The sequence below is a fragment of the Typopeltis vanoorti genome, chromosome 1 (genome assembly GCF_054136105.1).
Source record: "Typopeltis vanoorti isolate ZY-2024b chromosome 1, IOZ_Tvanoo_1.0, whole genome shotgun sequence".
Lineage (NCBI taxonomy): Eukaryota > Metazoa > Arthropoda > Arachnida > Uropygi > Thelyphonidae > Typopeltis > Typopeltis vanoorti.
In genome coordinates this window covers 146,315,103-146,337,716 of record NC_143549.1, presented here as the reverse complement: position 1 = coordinate 146,337,716, position 22,614 = coordinate 146,315,103, and the positions used below count along the sequence as shown (strand labels likewise).

At 34.6% G+C, this 22,614-nt stretch overlaps 1 protein-coding gene across 1 annotated transcript in view; it reads right to left on the bottom strand.

Moving 5' to 3' along the window:
- Positions 1-22,385, bottom strand: part of LOC150110518 (T-cell leukemia homeobox protein 3-like) — an 84,129-nt gene extending 61,744 nt beyond the window's left edge. The window contains exon 1 of the mRNA XM_090394422.1: positions 21,454-22,385. Within this exon, the coding sequence (XP_090250548.1) occupies positions 21,454-21,955 (502 nt within the window). The 5' untranslated portion in view covers positions 21,956-22,385. The remainder of the gene's footprint in view (positions 1-21,453) is intronic.
- Positions 22,386-22,614: the final 229 nt, after the last annotated feature.

Here is a 22,614-nt window from a genome sequence, read left to right as displayed (position 1 = left end):
GTGTGTATAATGCCATGCATTATGGGAAGGGTCACTAGTCAGGCCCGGTTTCGACTTTTACTGAGGTATGTTAAAGTACGGGAATATCTTTCCAAAAACTCTGAGTAACAAGGTCATTCTAAATCTCACCGAGTGATCCTAAGGATGCCTACTAAACTCATCACTCGTGACCCGAATCACGCCAGGACAGGAAACTCAGCAGTTGTTCCAGCCAGTGTCAGGCAAAAACCAGCTACCGAGCAGAACCTCTCCACTCCCCGGGAAACAAGGTACCATCAGTGGCAGACCGACCCAGAAGGGATACCAAGGTTCCTTATATCCTTATAAGGACTGGCTTAAAGGGGCGAAGCAAGAATGCTTTTCATCTTCCCCGTTATCTGTAGTGGACAGTGTAGGGTTAAGGTGTTATTGAGCTATTAAAGCTCTGATCATGGCAGGAGGGTAACAGCAATAGCCAAGCCTCAGTTAGAACTTCATTGGTACAGCATTGCCATCCGTTACCCTCCAAGAGTATTAATCACCGCATCTCACGGTCGATCCTCATTCCGCAATTCGGATACCAATGTTCTTCTAATAAGAACTGGGCGATGGACTGAGTCCTTGACTCTTTATCCCGTCATCTGAATGAAGAAAATCTGTATGGATGGTGTTATTGAGCTAAAAGCTCTAGTCATGGCTAGGTAAAGGGCAATAGCCGAGCCTCAGTTAAAGCTTCATTGGCTACAGCATTGCTATCCGCTACCCTGGAAGTCCTAAAAAGGACTGGTATAACTCCAACTCTGGATACCAATGTTGAAGGAATGCAGAAATCATATATTTCCCATATGAAAGTAGTGAAAAGGTGTAACATCATATGATTTAAATTACTGTGGATTAGAGCTAGTTGTTGAAAGTTATTTTATTGTTTCATTGTTATTTTCATTATAATCACCTGATTATAATGCATAACATTATACACACCCGAAAGGATGTGTGCTCTGCATTATGGGATATTAAGGCAATTAATGTGAAGCTATTAGCTTCTATGCACAAGTAGCCCAGTCGTGAAGATACTTCAGGCAGAAACTGTTGGCTTACACTTGAATAAAGGGTTAAACAAAAATATAATTTCTTGGCATTTTTAATTTAATTTATACCAAGTGAAAAAACTTTCAGTCACATTAAGTAGGCTAACTCTTAGCTCAGATAACCCTTGGCTATCTGAGCTAAGGGTTAGCGTACTTAATGTTCTATATGTTTAATACATTTTGTGGATAGGAATTATTGATAAAATATATAAATAAAATAAAATAAACTCGAAAAATCATCTTAGATGACTGACAACACCCCGTCAAGATATTTGTACGTTAAGTTAAGTGGGTCAGCCCTTTCCTATTTATCAATAATGTCTCGACGTCACAATCAATGCAATGTAGATTGGAACACATCAGTCACAAACAGTATCCAATAGCAAACTTTCGTTCTCACGTTCAAAAAAAATTATGAAATTAATATTGAAATGTATTAAATTTGGGACATTTCTACCAGATCCAATCGCGTTATTAATTAATACAAACCAACTATGGACATTTGAAATAAATCGATTTTAATACTTATAACTCGTGTATAAATTTCACATCACCGCCCGTCTCATTCCATCGTCACTTCACGTTTTAATTTTCATGTCAATCTGGAAACAAACAGATTTGATATGAAAATTCAATGTGAATGAGTCGCTTGAGATTAAAAGCTAGATGACTGGGAGGAGATCGCCCCCCATAGCATTTGAAGGAATGAGGGTTCTTTACTTGTCGGGGCTTCTGAGTTAATGCCGAGCGTTAGTAGTATCTGTCTGGGCACTGAACGATCGGGTATGGACTGACATTTTAGGGTTTATTCCACCAAAAAATAGATATCTTCTTGAATGTCACGCAAATTCAAGTAGAGTAATGTCAGGCAAACATCAAGTAGACTTTTTCTTAGTAGACTTTCCACAGAACGTCTACTAAGAAAAAGCGGAGGAATTTTTCGAATTATTAAAGAGAGCGACTGATATAGAAAATCCCAGACATACAAAAATGTTTTGGAAAAATTTGGAAAAAATGGAAAAGATATTAATATTTTTAAAGTCCTGTTTGATTTCTGTTCAATACTCAGACTAGTAATAACTAATTTTCAACATAAAGATATGCACAAGTTCACATGAAGAGAATACACAAGAAATATGAAGTCTTATGGTTACATTATTGTTTGATAGGAATATTTATTTACGAAGATTCCAAAATATACAAAAGATTTGAAAAGTAAGAAATCACCCTTTCGTATTGAGCTGGTTAAAAATAAATTTCCTATTGAAAAGTAGAAATTTGTAAAAAAAAACTTTAAAAAGAATAAAAGCAAAATAACTTTCAGAGGTTAACTTTAGATGAAAATATACAAATATTATTAGAATAAAAATGGAATACTTTGGAAACAATAACTAAACTTTAGAGGCTCGGCAGTAGACTCCGAAGAAAACAATATTGGGCCAGAGGTGAATGTGATAAGTTTCTGGAAGGATATAAAAATGAAAACTCCATGGTGATGGTGGACTCAAGAATTTAAAAAGGAATCATAGAAAACAAGCATATCGAAAGTTTCTAGCAAGTAAGTCATCATACGCTCTGAAAGAATACAGAGAAAAACAAATTAGGCAAGATTTCGATAAGAATTTGTCAGGAAGGTGGCAAAATGTTCTGATGGTTATTTAAAGAATTTATGAGTGGAGGAAATAGTGCTGTCAAAGAGATTAGAGATGATAAAGGTGACATGAAGAAAAAACCGGAAGATATTTAAGATGTCTGCAGTAATTATTTTGAGAGATTGTTAAATGAAACAAGGTGATAGAATCGCGATAAAAAATCTAGCAATCTGGAGTTTATTAATACCTATTAATACTTATGCTATGTAAAACTTGATACGTGAACGCCTAGCGTAGATGATAATATTTGACCAGAAATGGATCGCATTCCAGATAATCGGAGTACAGTTCTCACCGTCCTCATCTATAAAAAGAGAAATAAAACTGAACGTAATAACTACAGAGGGGGGGGGTTTCCCTCCTGAGTATTCGAGGCAATATTTAAGCAATTCACATTTGAGAAAAGGCTAGAAAAATTGTAGAAGGAAACTTGGAGAAATACAAGCTAAGTTCAGGCCACATAGGGATAGTGTCAGGATCAGATTTTCACTTTAAAACAAGCAGTTGAAAATCCTAGGAATATAACAATGAACTCTAATATTTGTAGATCTAGAAAACACATACGATAAGATGCTAAGAGAAAGCTGTTCAAAATACTACAATTCTATGGTGTAAACTAACGTAATATCGAGCAATACGTAGTCAATATTTAATTTCTAAGTAAGCAGAACTGAAAGAGATCAGGAAAACTGTTTGATATGAAATAACGCGTGAGATAAGAAGGCACATTAGCCCCACTGTGATTCCTCACCTATAGGGATCGCATTATGAAAGAACGTGGCATTATCGGTGATATTCAACTGAGCTGTTTGCTATCTAGAGATCATATACTCTTAAATAAATCAGTTAGATTTATTTAAGATATACTTAAAAAGTTACAACAGTCTTCGTGACTGCTGTAACTGCGTCACAGCAGTCACGAAGTATTGGTATGAAAATCGTTAATAAAAAGACCAAAATTATGAAATTAGAAAGAACACAGAACTTCAACTACGTTCTCAATGGAGAACTTATGGAACCAGTAAAACATTTCAGCTATTTAGTCATGATTTTTAGTGAAAATGGCAATTTAAATATGGAAATAGACAACAAACTAATGAAAGCTAACTGAAATTATATAGAATCAGAGAGAAATTAATAAACGAAGGAAGACAGGAAAAAGAGCCAGAGGAAGACTAAGATCTATTTGGATTGATATAGTAAGAAGTTTCTTAGAAAACCGAAATAATATTTCTGACAATATTTGATTCTTGGTAGTTAACAAAATAATAATATTTGGAGGAAAACTGTCGATAGAAAGTTAGTAACAATTTATACTCTTCTAGTACTTTCATAGTATCAGGAATTTGAATGATATAAAGCTAAACATAAACTTTCCAAATATAAAGTATTGTCGCAAAGTGTCGATTTTTGTAAATTACAGTAGATTGTTGGAGAAATGAAATTTTAAAAATGCATTTGAAGTGTATTTTTTATAAGAACGTATATTTCCGATTACTTTTTAAAGAGCCGATGTTGTTATGAGTTTGAATTCTGTGTTGACAACTAAACTACTTGAACAATGCACGGGATTTTAAAAATGTTTCTTCACATGTCGTTAAGTGTTTCACATACCCAGAACCCAGAAACCCACTCTCGCTGTAAAAAGGGATGGAAGAGAGGGGGAAGAGCGCAAATGAGTTTCGTATGGGATAAGCCAGGCGATGCTTAGAAATTTTCACATCTAATTGATATACAGGCTATATCAATGCCAGTCAATATTTAGAAGAATCTTAGGTCATGGTTTTCGGTTTCATGCGAACCCCTTCTCCATATATAAGTCAAGGCTCATGTTCAAGTATATGATTATGACGGTTAGGATCTGGATTATCCTGCAGGATTCAATCTATTGGTATATAGGCAGGGTGATGGTTGGAATACAAAGTTCATATAAACTCCTTCTCGTAAAGGAATCAAACTCTATTTTCAACCAACAGACATTGCCGCTACCGACTGAACCATGGAAGCATGCTACGGTCATCCTTCAATTTACCCTAATTTTCAGTGTGTCGGTTAATCTTAATGATATCTTTTAAAGAACTATTGGTCTAGTTCATGCCTATACTGTATTTATTGTTTCCGACAGGTTTATTTCTTCATTAGAAATAAATAAACCTGTCGGAAACAATAAATATCATCAATAGATAAAAGAAAGCATGCATGATATATATTCGTGTTTTCTTTTATCTAATAAATTCTATTTTGGCAGCAATCATTCTATTTTTTTTTAATCTTCCTTCTCTAATTTTTAAGCATTGCCAGCATGCTAAGCAGCGTAAATTCAAATATCTTTTTTATGTATGCTGAGTTTAAAATACTCAAAAATATCGTTTATATTACTTGATCAGAGCTAACGATATCTGTATTCTGCTTTTTTTCCCCCATAAAGACTCTTAATTGTCTTTTTCAACCGACTTTATTTAAAAAAGATTTTTTTTAACTGTATCAAAGATTTTCTGACAGCATAAATGTTAAATGCGTTTCCGAATATTTTTTTTTCTCAATAATCATTCCAGAATAGCATGAATGATCGTGGATTGAAAATGTAGAAAACTATTTTTCAAAAAACATTACACTAGCAGCTTTATGGAATACGAAAGGAATTAGTTGAATAAAGAAAGCATCAGATGGTATTGGGAATAAATATTATTGAAAGAGTTACAAAAATTACATACAAATGATGGTGGAGTAAACAAAACATAATAAGATAAAATGAAGAAATAAAAAGAAAAAAAAAGATAACGTAAAAATGTAAAGAAGAAATCCAGCAGTAAACGGTTTATATCTGAAGAACGAAATGAAAAAAAAAAAAAAACTATGGAATTCTATGAGATGCTTAAAAATTTATTGGAGATATAATACTGATAACCGCAACGCTAGCACGAAAAGGGGAGATTTAATACTGAAGATGTATAACCTCAAACATGCAAAGAAATATTAACGGTCCCCCTCCTCAGAATACAATAACTACAGAATCTCTCGAACACAGCAGTGTACATAAATATCACTGCAAGCAAGTTGGTAGAACTCGAAAGATTAAATTAATTATCACACATATAGAAATCACTATACCTACGAGTAAAGGAGGTAAAATAAAAACACAACAGAAAAAAGAATTGGATAGGATTTTAGGAAATTGCTACAGATCGAGGGAATTATTTTACCCCATCTTGCATTAAGCATAACCTAATTGGTGTAATCTTTACTGCCGAATGCGAACATGTATGTCTATGAGTGTATACTTGGGCTGGTTTGTCTGTTTTATAGGAATCAAACTTTACAGTTGTCATAAGAAACCGACTGAGTCACCTTCAGTTGAAGAACTGTTATAAAGGTTTCCCCTCCACCATCTTTGGAAAATGGAGAGAAATTCCTTCAATTTTTTTTGTAAAGAAATGGCGCTGTTGCTACCGAGTGCGCTGGAAGAAGATGCCATCAAGAGATTATACTAATGTATAATTACATGAAACTGATGATATTGAGAACAACAAAATATGTAGTAAATTGCAGATAATTATTCACTGTTAGAAACATTGATCGAGTTCTTTTCGGAATGTTCAAAAAGAACGTCACCGAATTTCGTTGGGTTACGAAGTCATTTAAAGTTAATATTTTGCTCTTAAAAAAAAACAGAGTAGACATGGCATGAACTAATTTCTTCTTTTGATTTTTGCATATGATTACGTCGCACTTTTTTTTACCAAAAAAAAAAAAAAAGTCGTCCAGAGTGCGTTAGTGTTGAGTGAGTCCTCTTATCCGTGGAGTGAACTGTTCAAAAACTTGAGTATGTCTCACAGCAACAGCTCTCAACTACTTCAGCAATTCATGTTTCAACAGCAGTGTCGGACTTCAGATATTGGGCTACATGATATCTATTTCTCAATGCATGTTTCTCATTTAGAAATAAAAAAATAAATCATACATTCTTTAGATATATTATTCAAGAAAGTTTAGTATTATAAATATATTATATCGTAGTCATTTAAAATTATTAATATAAAACAAATTATTACACGAATGCACAAATTTTATATTTAAAATTATAACTATTAATTTTTAATTATCAAAAATTAAATTATTAAAGTTATATTTAAAATGAATATTGAAAGACTATGGTAGTCTCCCACGGAAATGCCATCAGATCTGAGAGCAACCATCGCTCCAAAGAATCTGTTTCCATTTGAGTCCATGTATAATCAACAGTGCTTCTTGGTGTTACGTAGCTCATGAACCATGAAAACCAAAGCAACTGCTGTGGCACACAAAAACAAGTTGATTTTTTTTTTGCGTTTTTTGATATTTATTTTAGTGTTCTTTACCCACGTTTGCTCATATCATCTACTACATTCTGGAGAGTGTGCCATTTCTCTTATTTTTTTTTTAAATTAAAATTGTATTATTCTAGGTTATACTTGTTTTTTCAGAATGCATATCAGTTTTATGCACACTCCACTGAGTTTTCTACTGCATTTAAATCTTATGATTTAAATGCAGCAGAAAACGCGAAAATCACGATATTCCTCAAGAAATAGATCCGTGTGTGTGTGTGGTGGGGGGGTTAAGAATTATGTTTTTGTCTCCTACTTCTCGAACTCAATGCTTTAATGGTTTGATTGGTATGAGTTCTCTGAAAAGATGCAACTACATCATCATCAGCAACTATGATATTTTCTATTGAATTATTTTTAATTACATTAACACAAGCTGTCAGATTTTTCTTCACTTTAATATATTCATTCAGACATTTATAGAAGCGTTTGTGTAATTAGGAATGTCAACAAAAGAAAAGCGACATGAACAATTCTAAGTAGCACACTGGCCATGCTATCATTTATTATAATGACTCCTACACAATCTGGTTATGTATATTTGTGCGCGTACAAGTTTCCCACGCAGGAAAGAGTAATAGCTAAGTTCGGTAGCACAGTAAGAAGAACACATGGAAAAAAAAAAAAAAAAAACGTGAACATTGTAAGTTTTAGGAATTTATGAAAAAACGTATCTTCGAAAAAGGAGAATGGCTGATTACTCTGCATCCTTTAGTGATCTTGTTGAAAGTAGGAATAATGTGAATAAAATCACAGCACAATGCATAGAATAATCATGTATTAGAAACTGAGAAATACACGACGGGGAGTGCAGTAAATCTACGGGAACAGTAGGAGGTTATTCACTATACAAACTACTCTCCTTTGAACAGGATGAAGGATTTTTAAATATTATAAAGCCTACATTTTAAATATCTACTGTCAGCACTACCCTTATGTACACTTATGAATCCTGATTTACAAGAGATTATTCTTGAAAAACAAAAAAAAGCTTCTTCAAAATTAAAAATTTGTAAATAGAAGTATGATTTCCTATTGTTATCATTAGGTAATACAAGGTATACGTTTTCACATCAACAAGACCACTAAAGCACATGATGCGATTCATTATCATTTGTAATATATAATTTTGTATTGTTTCAAACTATTTTGCATATATATATTTTTTTTAATATTTAAACCACAAACAGAAATAACGCGACATATTTTAGGTCCTAATTACCAAATTTCATTAAACTTGTACAGCTAAACTGAAGCTTTGTTGCATACGGACAGACAAAAAGAAGTCGACAAGTGTTAAGGCATGGTTACGAAAGTGCATCTACATAGCAATCACAACAGAAGAAGCAATTTCATGTATTTTAGGAGGACATTTATTGCAGATAGTACTCAATACAGATACTGAACCATGTAAATAATAATTATATGTCCGACTTTATGAATTTTCATTCATCAAGGTAAAAGGTGAAACATGCGAGTTACAAAATCTGAAATTCAAGGATTTTGACCGAAAGAAAAAAATAAATAAAACTGTAATCCCATGAGAAGATGCAAAACCTGCAGCATGTTAGCGCTATTGTCGACGACTGGTTGACAAGAAGGAAGGATCACAGTGATGTTTCATTGAAAGCTAGGGAGAGGTTGTAATCCTCAAGGAAAATAGTGTGACGAAGACTTTTCTGAAGAACAGATAAATGGGAAGGAAGGAAGACAAGTTAGTTCAGTGGGCTTGAAGCTGAATTGTGCATCGATGATGAACCTCTAGCTGCTTCTTTTTTTTTTTTTACTATCTTAATAGAAAGGAGTGAAGAGTTAGCGACCAGTTCAACAGAACAGCACTTCTGAAAATACTTATAGAAAAATCTAAGACAGAAACAGTCGCCGAGAGTGGGAGGAGCGAGTCTGTGACAGGGAAAGAAAATTGTCACCTGTTAATCAGATTATTCTTTTCTACCAATCAGCAAGCATTTAAGGGAAGTTTTTATTACACAACTTAAATGTGCAATAAGAATATGAAACACCTTTTTCCCTTGTTTTTATTATCATAAATATATGATATTTTATACAAAAAAAAAAGGAATTATCTCATAATTTCAGTACATTGGAATCTATCTGAATTTTAAGAGTATTTTAAAGAACTTAAATTCGGAATTTAGGGAATAATTTTTAAAAATGTCGTGAAGATGCCAGTAGCGATGTGTACTAAAAAAGGTATTCTAAGCTTCGATGGATATGGCATTTATACAATGTTAGCAGTTGGGAAGGCGAGGGTTACTGTCTTGTATGGACAAGAATATCAAGTTTTTTGGAGGCTGCAGGGATGCAAGATGTGATCCGTAAATGTTTTCCAGGAAAGGCTAGAAGATAATTTAATCGAGTGAAGAGAAAGTCGATATTGTCCGTAGATCTGACTATTATAATCTGGGATAAGTGAAAATAAAGCAAGATTTTTCTTGCGAAATGCCAAATACTTTAAATTATTATTAAATTTATTTTAAATCAGTATTTTAATCTCTATGAACTTTTGAGCTGCGTTTTAAAAGTTCATAGTGATCAAAATACTGTTCTTTTTAAATATAAATATTTTAAAATATAGTTATTACTATATCCTTTACTTTCACGGCACGCTATCAGAAAAAAGACGTGTGCTCTTTGGCTGTAATGTTGTAGGAATAATGGAATGATGAGTCGATTTCAAATGGAAGAGAGAAGAATCTTCCTCCCAGAAACTTTGATTTTTTTTTAAATTTAACCACCTTCGCAAAACTGACAAATCTGTCGGAGAATACACGCAATTGACAGATGTAATACGCTAGCCTGTGATCCTAAGTATTTCGGCGTAAAACTAAACAGCAGAAACACCTTTTTTTCCCTTGTTTTTATTATCCTAAATATGACATTTTATACAAAAACAAATGAAATTATTTCGTAATTTCCGGTAATAAACGAACCTCTGAATCATTCTCTCCTCCCTCATCCTGTAATTTAAAATTTTCGTAGAACCCATAAAAGTAAATTGGGATCTATCTCAATTTTAAGAGTATTTTAAAAGAACTTAAATTCGGAATCTAGAGAATAATTTTAAAAAATGTCATGAAGATGCCAGTAGTCAAATCATTACTGTCTGAGGAAACCCTAGCTGTTGTAAGAATGATTCGCTCTGTCACGCACAACCCTTACAGAAAACCGGAATAATTATCAGTGACATATAAAAGAGGAAAAAAAACAAAAAAAAAACACGTGAACTGGGATTATAAGAATAACAATGGAAGAAGCATGTTATTCACCGTCGGCAATTTTCAACACCTGAGACTAGCATGGTTAAAAAGCATCGCTGAACATCTATTCCAAGTTTTTTTAATAGTAAAACGTATAAAATTAATAGTAATAATTTCCGATGAATGCAATAAATCACGTGGTATAAAATAATTACTAGAAAAACCACAGCTTTCTCTTCCTTGGTCTGAATCAAGATATGCAAGAACGAGCAATGATTTTCCTGAACTATCTTTCAGGTTTGCTAACAAAGTTCGCACATTATCCTTAATGGGCGAAGAGTTACCGCTATGATGGTAAAAAGGCTTCAATAAATGTAGCGTTAGAACCTTTAAAAAGTGTCTAGAGTCAAAGTGTTCTTCTGTGGACCTTCCCTCTTAAATAGCATCAAGGCTGATGGAAGCCGTAGGGCAACTTCAGGTATTGTTGATAGCTGTAATCTTATGAGCGAGTAACAACCCAAGTCCAAAGAATGCTCGATAAATATCAATGAGTAAAATGATCATCGTCATTAGATCCATTAATGCCGTCGATCTAAGGAGGACTCTGGTAAATGAATAAATAAATAGAATAAGTTAATGTCCGTATGAAAGCAAGGCTCTACGCGCGCGCATAGAGGAAAGGAGGAGCAAGAACAAAGGTGCATTCTGACATAAATATATTGAGCAAAAATATATGTTAAGAAGAAGAATTAAGATCACAATATGTTTAGCTTTAAGTGTTAAATCAAACAATAAAGAATCTAATTCATCGACATCAGCAGCATATTGAATCCTAGGGATTCAATATGTTGCTGTCTCTTTCAACTGCGGTAGTGCTGCCGCATTTGGAACCTTTACCAACGGGCATCCTTTCCACTGAGAAGAGGAATCCAAACGTCTTGCGTACGTCTAAACTACCGTAAGCAAGAAAAATGCATTAAGTTGATATCAGAACATCTCTTCCGGATGTTATTTACAACCAGGAAAATGCTGGCTGAAAGTGCGATTAAGTGAGGACAGTTCTGGAAGATCAAACAAACTCTAGAGAAAAACAGTCTATTCTGTAAAACAATAGTGTATTGTGACGCTTGGCAAATAACAAAAGAGGAAGAATGTCCGCAAGTTCTTCCCCCAATAAGTTAAAGTAACTCGAGGGTAAAATGAGTTATAATAACGATGTCAAAGATCATTAGGAAAGGACTGAACTTCAGAGTTGTTGAGTTTATAATGACAAAGGAAAACAGTATACTCACTGCTGAGTATACTGCTAGGATTGTAACCTCTATTGGAAAAGAATGCTAGTACGATGAGCAGTTAAATATGAGCGTTGTGTTCCCTATGAAGTGTTAATGGAATTCTCTTTCAGCTTGAAGTGAATAGTTATGAGAAACAGTCGTTCAATGAGTGATGAATGATAGCTATTAAGGACCAATTAATGGTAATGCATTATATAATTTTAAATTCAAATAAACACGGACTTATATAAACATGAATTATCTAATCATATATGATATCGACGCTTTAATAATTAATACGAACTGTGCAGGTGAAAACATGAATCCAATATAAGCTAAGACTGGATTCAAGGATGTTAATCCCTACTCATCTCCAAGGGCAACACGGACTTATCGCGTTGCGCATGCGTAGTACAGAATTCTTCATTATTTGAAATCTGCTGAATTTAGCACGATTTGCATCAGTGTTGTTATTTCTCATATTTATTATGCACTGTTTCATTGTTTAATTATAATCTGAATGGATCTAGTTTAGTCATTCGCATGTTAATTCATTTTATTGCTCTAATGGGCAACAATTAGCGAAGAAGCGTATGCTCTAAATAAAGAAACAAAGGCGCATTTTCATTCGTGTGTGCAACGTGTACCTTCAGTGAATTAAACGTTTCCAGGTATGACTGAAAGAATAAACAGTATTCCATCTGCCTCCAAGAGAACAAACCAAAAATAATAATAAGGGTTTATGCTTAAGTATATACAATAATATATGATTAAATTAGGATTATGCTAATATAATCAAAATATTTTACGTGAAAGCTTCTAAGGCACACCTTATGTTCAATTCTCAAAATATACGTTCTGGAATACTTTTTTGTACCCATTTCTTTTGAGGAGCAGTATTAGACAACAGACAGGCTAAAGATTAAATCTCCCATACAGTAGCGGTGCGTAAAAAGAGACAGCTGGCTTTTGTTTACAGAAGCCACCAAGATCACACAACTTAACAGATCACCCCCCCCCCCCGTGAGTTAGTCGAATGCATGTCTTCCATCTACGGAAGGGTTCTAAAACGTGCTGAAACGACTCCGATACGCGGCCTTTATGAGACATGCACGCAGCTTGCGATGTTTTCCATCATCTTCTGCCCATTAACACTTACCGCGATCATTACCGCGGTATGGGGGCACACGAGATACGCAGTGGAGAGACCTTCCCTTTTCGTGAATTGCTATGCACCGTGCTTATCGAAGAAAAAGAATAGCTTACGGTGTGTGAGGATCGAATACCGAGTGAAGATGGGTAAGTAGGGTAACTGATGTTCCACAGCCTACGTCACATCGCATTTTGATTAAAAAAGCTTATCTTTAAGAAAAACCAGTGGGAGTATTCAATGCCTTTTCTTTCTTTTTTTTTATAGTATTATTTTATTATATTGCACTGGCCAACCAATTATTTTTTAAACAATCTTATTTTGTCTATTTAAATTAATAATCCGATAGGTTCTAATTAAGGCTGCAAAAAGAGATTCCTCCAGCTCACTTATGAACTTTTTTATGAACGTAGTTGAAAATTTAGAGTAGTTACATTACATTCTTTAAAGTTAGACACAGCATAGCCTTATGAAAGCAAGCCAAATGAATTCGGATGTAAAAGAAGACATGAAAATATAAAGGATTGTTGCTTTTTGGATTTTCTGATGAAAAACCTGATGAGTTTTGGGGAAGAAAAACCTTGTCACCTCCATATGAGATCTGTTAGAATGCAAAAAGAAGTTAAGCAGATACTTTCTTAAAGCTGATAGTCACAGAGAGACCAACCTCTCTCTCTCTCTCCAACCATCCCCCACCAACAACTTGAAACCATCAACTTCTAACAACATCAGGCATAACCATTACTTCGTAATCACACATACCCATTACTTCGTAATCACACATACCCATTGTGGAAATATTTATGATTTTCTCATTTATATTTCAAAACTTACTGTTTGGAGCACTTGACTGCTGTTTGGGTCATAATGTAACCATAACATGTTCTGGAAGACTTAAAAGTATGATGTGATTTTTGAATCGGAAAAATTATTGAATTTTAGGTTTATACGTAAAAAAGCTATATTAGTATTGGTCATCCGTATAAAATTATGTATAACATCACATTCTTCTCAAAGGAAACCTTATTATTACCTTACACCTCAAAGAGTCCAAGAATTAGATTATTATTATTATTATTATTATTATTATATAAGGTGCCTCCATGGAACTCATCGCGGGAGACCCAAAATTGACATACTAACCGTTATTAACACTATCATACTTCTCCTTAAACTCGTTCACAGACGAAGCATTCACAACCACCTCTGGTAACGCATTCCACTCATTTACAACCCTCCAAGCAAAAAATATACTCCTAACACCTTTGTTAACCACACTCTTACACAATCTCCGTGGATGACCACTCGTTCTCTCCTTTTTAGCACTGGTCTTAAAAAGGTTATTGGTATCAATCCTATAAAATCCTTTTAATAATTTATATGCCTCTATCATATCTCCTCTCATACGTCTATCAACTAGTTTTTGAAGCCCACAGACCTTCAATCTATCCTCGTAGGAGACATCCCACAGGTCTGCAACAATTTTCGTAACCCACCTCTGAATCCTCTCCACCATTTCCACATCACCAAGAAATCCCCAAGGATTGTGTGGAGTGTAAAGTGTTCATCGCTTTTGTACTCTATTTGACATAATCCACGATCTACTTTATTTAATCCTCCATCTATACACAACGCCACTATCCCTTATTTAACTCCCAATGCCATTCTCTTCTTTTCACAGTCACAGAGATCGAATTCAAATATTGCTCACTGGTATACTTATGTACATTGAATTATACATGACACCTCGTGTTTTTTTTAATAATATAATTATTATGATTTATTTTGTATGATAATCTCGCACAACAAAGACTAAATCTACGGCATTATATCACATGTATGTTAAGGATTAGATAAACCTGCCATAGAGATCAAACGCAGAATATTTTTAAGCCACTTTAGATCTCAAATAAACAAATGGCGATCTTACACCATAAAATGAATATCATCTAATACCTAAAGATATTCATCAACATCCACACCATGGTAGGATTCAAATTCATAGCTTCTGGATGAAAAGCCAAATTACGGTAAGAAATTATTACTTGCTGAAGTTCCGGTTAACAGAACAAATATTAATTAATTACCTTTAGATTTAACTGAAAAGTCAAACTTATCTTTAAAAGAATGACAAATTCTTGTATGTGAATATAATTCGAACTTTCAACATCGAATCATCTTGTTGGTTTTTCTGCTGAGGACTCATCGTCATCATCATCGACTAATTAATAAACAAACAAACAAACACTGGATCATTTCAGATAGTTGCAGACCAGGCAATGAAACTAAAACGAATATGTATAATATAAGTACGGATTGCAAGGTATTATTGTTTTAAATTGTCTTAAAAATTAAATAATGAAATTTTTTTAAGAGAAAATCATTTTTAGTAGTGTTGAGAAGCTGCGCATGCGCAAGAGTGGACAAATAGGATGGAGCATACGATAAAATGCAACGGCCACAGAAAATAGTAACATTACCGGCCTGGTTGACCAAGCGAGTAACATGTATCCATTTTCAAACCAACAGGCTGTGGATTCGACCCACCGTGGGCATGGATGTTTGTGATTGTCTTTAGGTGGAAGATAAATTCCATTGCTCAGTGTGAGACCACTTTCCCGCTTATTGGAGACCTGAAGTGACTTGGAAAAGGTCCATGTTTGATCTCTTGAGCAAGGTTTGGAGACTATGCAAAAATAAATGTTAAATAAATTAATAAATAAACAAATATTTCTTAGGACCAGTTAAGTTGCAGTTCTAAGGTTGATTTCATATTCAGTATTTGAAGTGCAAGGTCAGGACCATGCGGCTAGAAAGTGCTAGAGGACACGTGTGGACAGGAAAGGCATTTGTTTGATTGAACTTTAGAATTTGTTTCTTTTGTGAATATAAGGTGATCGAATAAAACAGCATTTAAAAAGATGAAAATCAAAATTTAGAAATGTATATATGTTCATAATCTTGACAATTTCGATGACAGGTGATTTTCATTTTACAACGGGAAATCACCATACTTATCGGAAGCCTGAAGTAGCTTGGAGTTCCAGATGGACCAGAATGCCGAGAGAGAGAGAGATAGAGAGAGAATATGTGAATAGCTTCACCAAATCGTTATAAAACTGCCTTATTTCGAACAGCACATTACTTTCAAAAGTCTATGCTTAGCATTATTACGTTTCAGGTCATATAAAGTTAGTCCACACACACACGACATTCAGCACTCCTCCCACTGCACTTAACACACCTCTCTTTTAGTGTAACCGAAGAGCGGAGTGCGCAGAGGTTATCCACCGTAACTGATTGCTCGGTGCCCTTCCGTAACTTATTTCACATCGCTCTTCCTTATCAAGTATTTGTATTCCTAACTATGATCTGTGAGTAATCGAGCACTTAACATTTTCAAAAGCTACATTCATGTAGCAGGTGAAAGGCGCAACCATCACCTGGTGTTAATTTCCCTGGTGATTCGACGAACCAGAACCCCCCCAATCCCCACTCAAAGTTTCCCTCTCTTCCCATGGGCATCCTACACGGTTGAAAGATTTTGACATTAGTTTTACAACGTAACTTCAAACGTTCTCCTTAGCCGTCAGAGGGCGCTTATTGTCCTATTAAGACTGCCCACTTTTTTTTTTGAAAAATTCAATCAAGCGATTCCAGGGAAGAAGAACGTGTTTATTACAACAAATGTCATGATTGCTTCTATATGAAGGATGTCCAATGTCATTCTACGCTTGAGTTGCAACAATACTTGATGTTTTCAACTGCAGGGTTTTCATTGAAAATCAGAAATATTTATACAAGAAACTGAAATGGAATTATCATCATCACGATCAATATTATTATCATCATAATATCATGTTGGTGTGGTATCGGATTTTCTTTACCAGTTGCAAAAACTTATTCTGGACATGTTTTCTCATTAACATATGCATAATATCTAACATCTCTCCAGATGAGCATGCGTGATACTGAAGAATTTACGTTACAACCATAATTGAAGCAGTTGAGAAAATGCCGGCTTTCAGTTCTGATGTGGAGGCTGCTTTAATCTTATCATCATTAACGGAGGCGTCGAAATACATCCATCTAAATTCAAGATTATATTCAATTAGAATATAATCTTAAGAACGAATAATATTAAATAAGAATAATATTAAAACAATAGTTATCATATAAAAAATAAATAAAAAAAGCTTATAGAACTCTAATTGTGAAAATCATAGCAGGAGAATGCACTGTATGAGAAAGTGATCCTACTTGTTACCCCCCCCCCCTCACACAAACACTCCAGACTCATCTGAATGAATTATATCTGTCTGAGGACTATCTTACATAGGGAAGAGGGTTTGGAGTTATACTACATCACCGACATTTCCTGATTTCCAAGAATGACAAGGCATTTTTAGATTGTAGAACACTAATGTTTCGGTGACTTTTCAGTATGCAAAATCACGAACTGGAATATTAAAATAATTATCATATATGACGTCATGAGCTAACAAAGACACTCCCCCGGATCACTATAATATTCCGAGACAAAACTGGCTTCATTTATGGATCAGATGTAATCATGGCAGATCACAAGTTGATATGATGACAAATATGTCGCGAACAAGTTATACCGAATGCCATGCGCAGAACCATTGTAATGCTGTAATGATTTTCAGAGATCAACAAATAATATCAATAACCCCAGCAGCTTGGACTAAAATGGATGTGCACATACGGGTACTTTGATTAATGTAATTTTCAAACTGAAATTATAATATACTCGTACACTATTCAGTCATGATATCCACTTTGTCATAAGAGGTGGGATTGACTAAATCAGTCAAATACGCTTTTAAATTTCTTGACTTTCTTAAAAAAAATTTTAAAAAATAAAAAATAAAATAACAAGCCCTATAATTTTTTCAACATTTGTGGATTAATGTAAATCCTACTCATGCACACCTACTATAACCCTGTACTGTGAGATATTAGAGGCGGACGAGTCGAGAACTGTGCTGATCTAGACAAGAAACGAGATTTTAATGCTACATCAGGTCTCCGTAAGTAAAGTTGTGACACACAATGAAAAAATTTCATTGTTATGAAATGAAAATCATCTAACGATTGCTGAGTCATAGAAAAACAATGCTATAGGAAAAACTATACTGGCCATTATTAAAAGCAGGGAATTTCCTATAAACAGTAAACTGTTTAATTATTACTAACAGTTGCTTTAATATGCTTGACACCTCCGTATTGCAGTGAAGAATCATATGCACCCTTCGAATGAAAAAGATCCGGGTTCGATTCATTTTCATGAATGTTTACATTTTTATTTTTATTATTTTAAATTAAAATTAGCGCCTCCATAAAGCAACTGGAAGAACAACGCCATTGCGTGTTCCAGTGGAAAGACCCGGGTTCGATTCTTGTTGATGAGAAAATATTTTTATATGAGCTTTTTTTTTTTTTTTTTTTTTTTTTTTCCCAATTGGAGATGAATTAACCGATCTCATACAGTCAGGATTTTTCATCCAGTGTATACAGGCAAACAGGCTAGAGAACACGCGATTTATAAACAAAATTACAACTCATAGCAATAAACTAGTTTCAAAAGACCGTGCCATACCTACCTGCATACGCCTCATAGCCGTTGTGTTATTATACGCTAAATTAAAATAATAATAATAATAAATAAATAAATTTAAGATAAGTTTGTTAGTTTCATAACAAAGGTAGTTTTATTTCTGCATTTTCCTTTCTGCAAATAAGACAAACTGGCCTTAGAACACACGCAATTAACAAGAAAAAAATACCGTGTAGTCGACGGCGTGATGCAGACGGTGGACTATGTCATATCAAAGAAGACTGATCGTAGGGACGATACGGAGCTATTGTGTAATAATAATAATATGTCCGAGTCTTTTGTAATAAATTTTCATTTTAAAATTGATATATCATTTAGTTAGGAACATTATTTTGCTGCTATTTCTTGTAAGTAGTGTAATGTAAAAACCAACATGATTTAAAAGGAAATATTGCTTTTAAAACAAAGAAAATATAGTTTTCATTTCTAGTTTAGACTTTGCTTATAAACATTGACATGCTAAACAGATTTTAGGTAACTAACTCAATACAAAACGTAAAGATAATCATTACCGCATGTGAAACGTTGTGTGTGCAACGTTTCTCATGTTACTTCAAGAAAAAACAAAGAATGCAAATCACAGAATGAAAGCACATACACACAAACACACGTCTTTTGCGTGAGCAAGTCGACGCGTGCCAGTTTTATTTGTGTGGGAAATTAAATTATAAGCGTTCCCACAGGAAAGAACGATAAGGCAAACATACTATGTTTATATTGCGCCGTAACATAACAAGTTTCAATAATGTTTATCGAATATTACAACCAGGATTTTATAAGTAAATTAAAACAGAAGTAAAATCTCTACAAATCAAGGAAATAAATATTTATTACTGTAAATAATTATACTGCACAAGGAACAATCAACGTAACCCATTTAGGACATGAGGGGAAGGGGGGAAATGTTATTGACATTCTACTGTTGTCAAATGTTCCACCAATTTGCTCATCTTAATGAGGGTACTTAACAGAAATTAATGAAAATATTTTAACACTGAAACAGGCATCCGATATTGTCCTTTATTCATTATGTTTATGTTAAAGAGTACAAGTATTTCCCTTTACATGTGCAAAGCGACCAAAAAAAAAGTGTGTGCATGTGCTACTGACAGGTCATTTCCTCATCTGTCAAACACCAAACAGACCTAAAATATGTCGCGTGATTTGTGCATTCCTTTCATAAAAAAAGCGCTAATTAATGAACGAAAAATAAGACATAACCAGATGATAAATCTAAAACAGTGCAGTTTTAGATTTATCAGAATTCAAAATATAGCGAAGTGGCAGTAACAATGCCATCACTCCACTCAGCTGAAATGGTCAGCTTGGTATGAAGCTCTTAGATTGAAGAGTTTTCAAGGATAAGAATTATTCTGCTCTTAACTTGACTCTCGCTTATTTCATTCTCACATCGGAAAATTTTATTTAGGACGGCTCCTTTTCTCCTTACAAACAGAAAAAGTAATAAGCCTCTTTAGCCAGTTTTCCAGATCTCATAAGAAAGCTAAAGTGAGGGGGGGGGGTATCCTACAATTTGATAGACAGGCCAGGTGAATACACGCAATTGATAAACAAACACACGGTAGACAATGCGGATTAGATTAAAAAGCCCTAATTTAAGGCAAAGATAAGAAATGGGATAGAGAAAATCACCTTGTTTACCCCCCCCCATACATTATTTTTATTTTATTTTTTTCACTGAAATTTATATAAATAAGATTACAAATTTCCATGATTACTTTGAGGCCTTCACATAATTTATAGCTCTTTCGGACGTTTGATTGTTTTGCGGGAAGCAAATCTGGGACTATAAATCCTGTCACATAGTATATGTTACATTTAACGTTCGAATGGAGTGGCAGAAAGAAGAAGCTAAGGGGAAAAAAAATACTTTATTCAATTACATGCAATCACACTAAGAAAACATGATCAAAAATTGAGACAGCTTACTAACCGGTGAACTGCCAACTGCAACATTTCAAAATATTGATGCCTGATTCTCTATTGATAATTGAATTTCGCTACTTTGCATCAAAGTAGCGAAATAGTAATGTCGGTTCGATTCTATTCCTGTTCAAGAAACATTGGAACACAGGGATGATTTCAGCTCCTTAGACTAAGAAGAATAAGAATTGTTACTGATTATCCTACATTAGTTTAATTAGTGAAATATATTTGATATTTTCTTTCCCCAAGTCTCAAACAAACAATTGGAATTCGTAATTGTTATGTTTATAATCGGATGTATTATTATTATTATTATTATTATTAAATGGAATAATAGCATTATTCCATCTGTCTGTTTCGAAAACTTACACACACCTGAACAACAAAACGATTTTTTTTTTCGTGTATCCGTATATCAGCATAAAGATGTCGACAATAAATTTTATCATGATATTAGCATATCTTTGAATGGATATTCGAATTTCGCTTCATTACCATAGTTATTTATGTTTTTTTTCTTCTCTTTTTTGTTTCGTAATAATAATAATTATTATTAAAGAATGACAGCGTAAATTTAAATTTCATTATTTTTTAACTTAGAAGTTATTCTCTAAAATATCCTTAAAATGTAATTTTATGTACAATTTTGATCTGAAATATGCTTGTGGACATTTTGGGAAAGAAAAAAAATATAACTCTCTCCAGTTTTGCATACAAATTGTGGAAATGTCCTTTTTGAAAATCAGATGAAGCGTTGAAATCGATAAATACTTTCAACAAAGAATTTATTATAATAAAATCGGCATCTTTATTGGATATTTTGCCGATTCTGAAATTTGAATGATGATGATAATAATAATAATAATAATAATAATAATAATAATAATAATAATAATGACAATGCAGAATAGTAATTCTGGCTGTCTAACTTGTCATTGATATTTCATCTATGAAATATTAATAGTAACTGATGAATGGTTGTGTCTCAAGTAGCGGAAAACGTTCCAGTCTGAGATCATATTATTTTTTAAACAACGAAGTTGACATTTTCAGCATGTAAAAGAAGTCCTTTTGTGTGTGTTTGAAATCATCCTTCTACAGTACTAAATTCATTAAAAAAAAAAAAAAAAGACTTACTTGGAATCCGGTCTTTCACTAAGCCTTGGGCTGTAGGGCTAAGCCAGGGAAAAGCAGCAGGGTATGGAACAGGAGCCGGACGATGCGCTGGCACTCTTATTACAGTCCCGTGACCTCCGCTATGCAAAGGGTCGTAGATAGGCATCATCCCAGGTAACGAAGTCTTTAAGTCAGACAGATACTGTTGAGTGATAGTTGTGCAGCACCCCATTGACGTAGCCGTTGCCAAGTTCGCACAGTTTCCACGTACTCCGTCACACTGTCGGCACAAGGGATCTTCATAAAAGTCCTCGGCTTTTTTTGCTTCTTTTTGTTCATCACCCAGAAGCCGACTGATGCTGAACGACAGTTTCGGTTTGTTCACACGCTGGGAGGGTGGCGGGGACAGCGAAGCCGGACTCGAATTCGTCGCAGGTGAAGTGGAGTCCCTGCCAAGGTCAAGTTCCGATGCTGAAACCGATCGGCTAGTCACTTCAACGGCCGTTTCTATACCGCACTCCATAACTTCAAAAAAAAAAAAAAAACACAATCACAACAGCAAAGTAGATACACGCTGGGTTAAAACACGATACTGGCGAGAGTAACTAACGCAGTGCAACTGATGCCGTACAGGTCTCTACGGCAGTTGACATCGTATTAACAGGTGTTCGCACCACGCGCTATGTTACGGTTGCTAACCGCTGGCACGAACCGCGCGTGTGATAACTCATTCTCGCGAGGAACCAATAAAGAAATTAAAAAAGAAAAAAAAAATCAAACGTAGAAATGAGGTAAGAAAAACGTAACGAAACTCTCGGAACAAGATCGATCCGCGCGCTCAGCAGCGGACAGAAGGTTTTCGCCTCATTCACGACACCAGCAGGTTTGCCCCTCTCCGACTGCGGATTATTCGACTGTCCTACCGTTTGCCCAGCCGACAGCACGAAGTCCGTCTACTAGCGCGAGACTGACTGTAACAAATGATGATTCCTTTATAATCAAGTACAGCCCCGACAACCGACCGCCCTTGAGCGGAAGAACCTCTCGGAAACGCGATTGGTCGGCAGGCTATTATCACCCAGAAGCTGCGCTTCGCACGGCGTCAAACGTACAAACTGAGGCGGATGCTCCGCCCTGTTCGGCTGGTGGTTGTCTACGAAAAAGAGATTATTATAATACTAG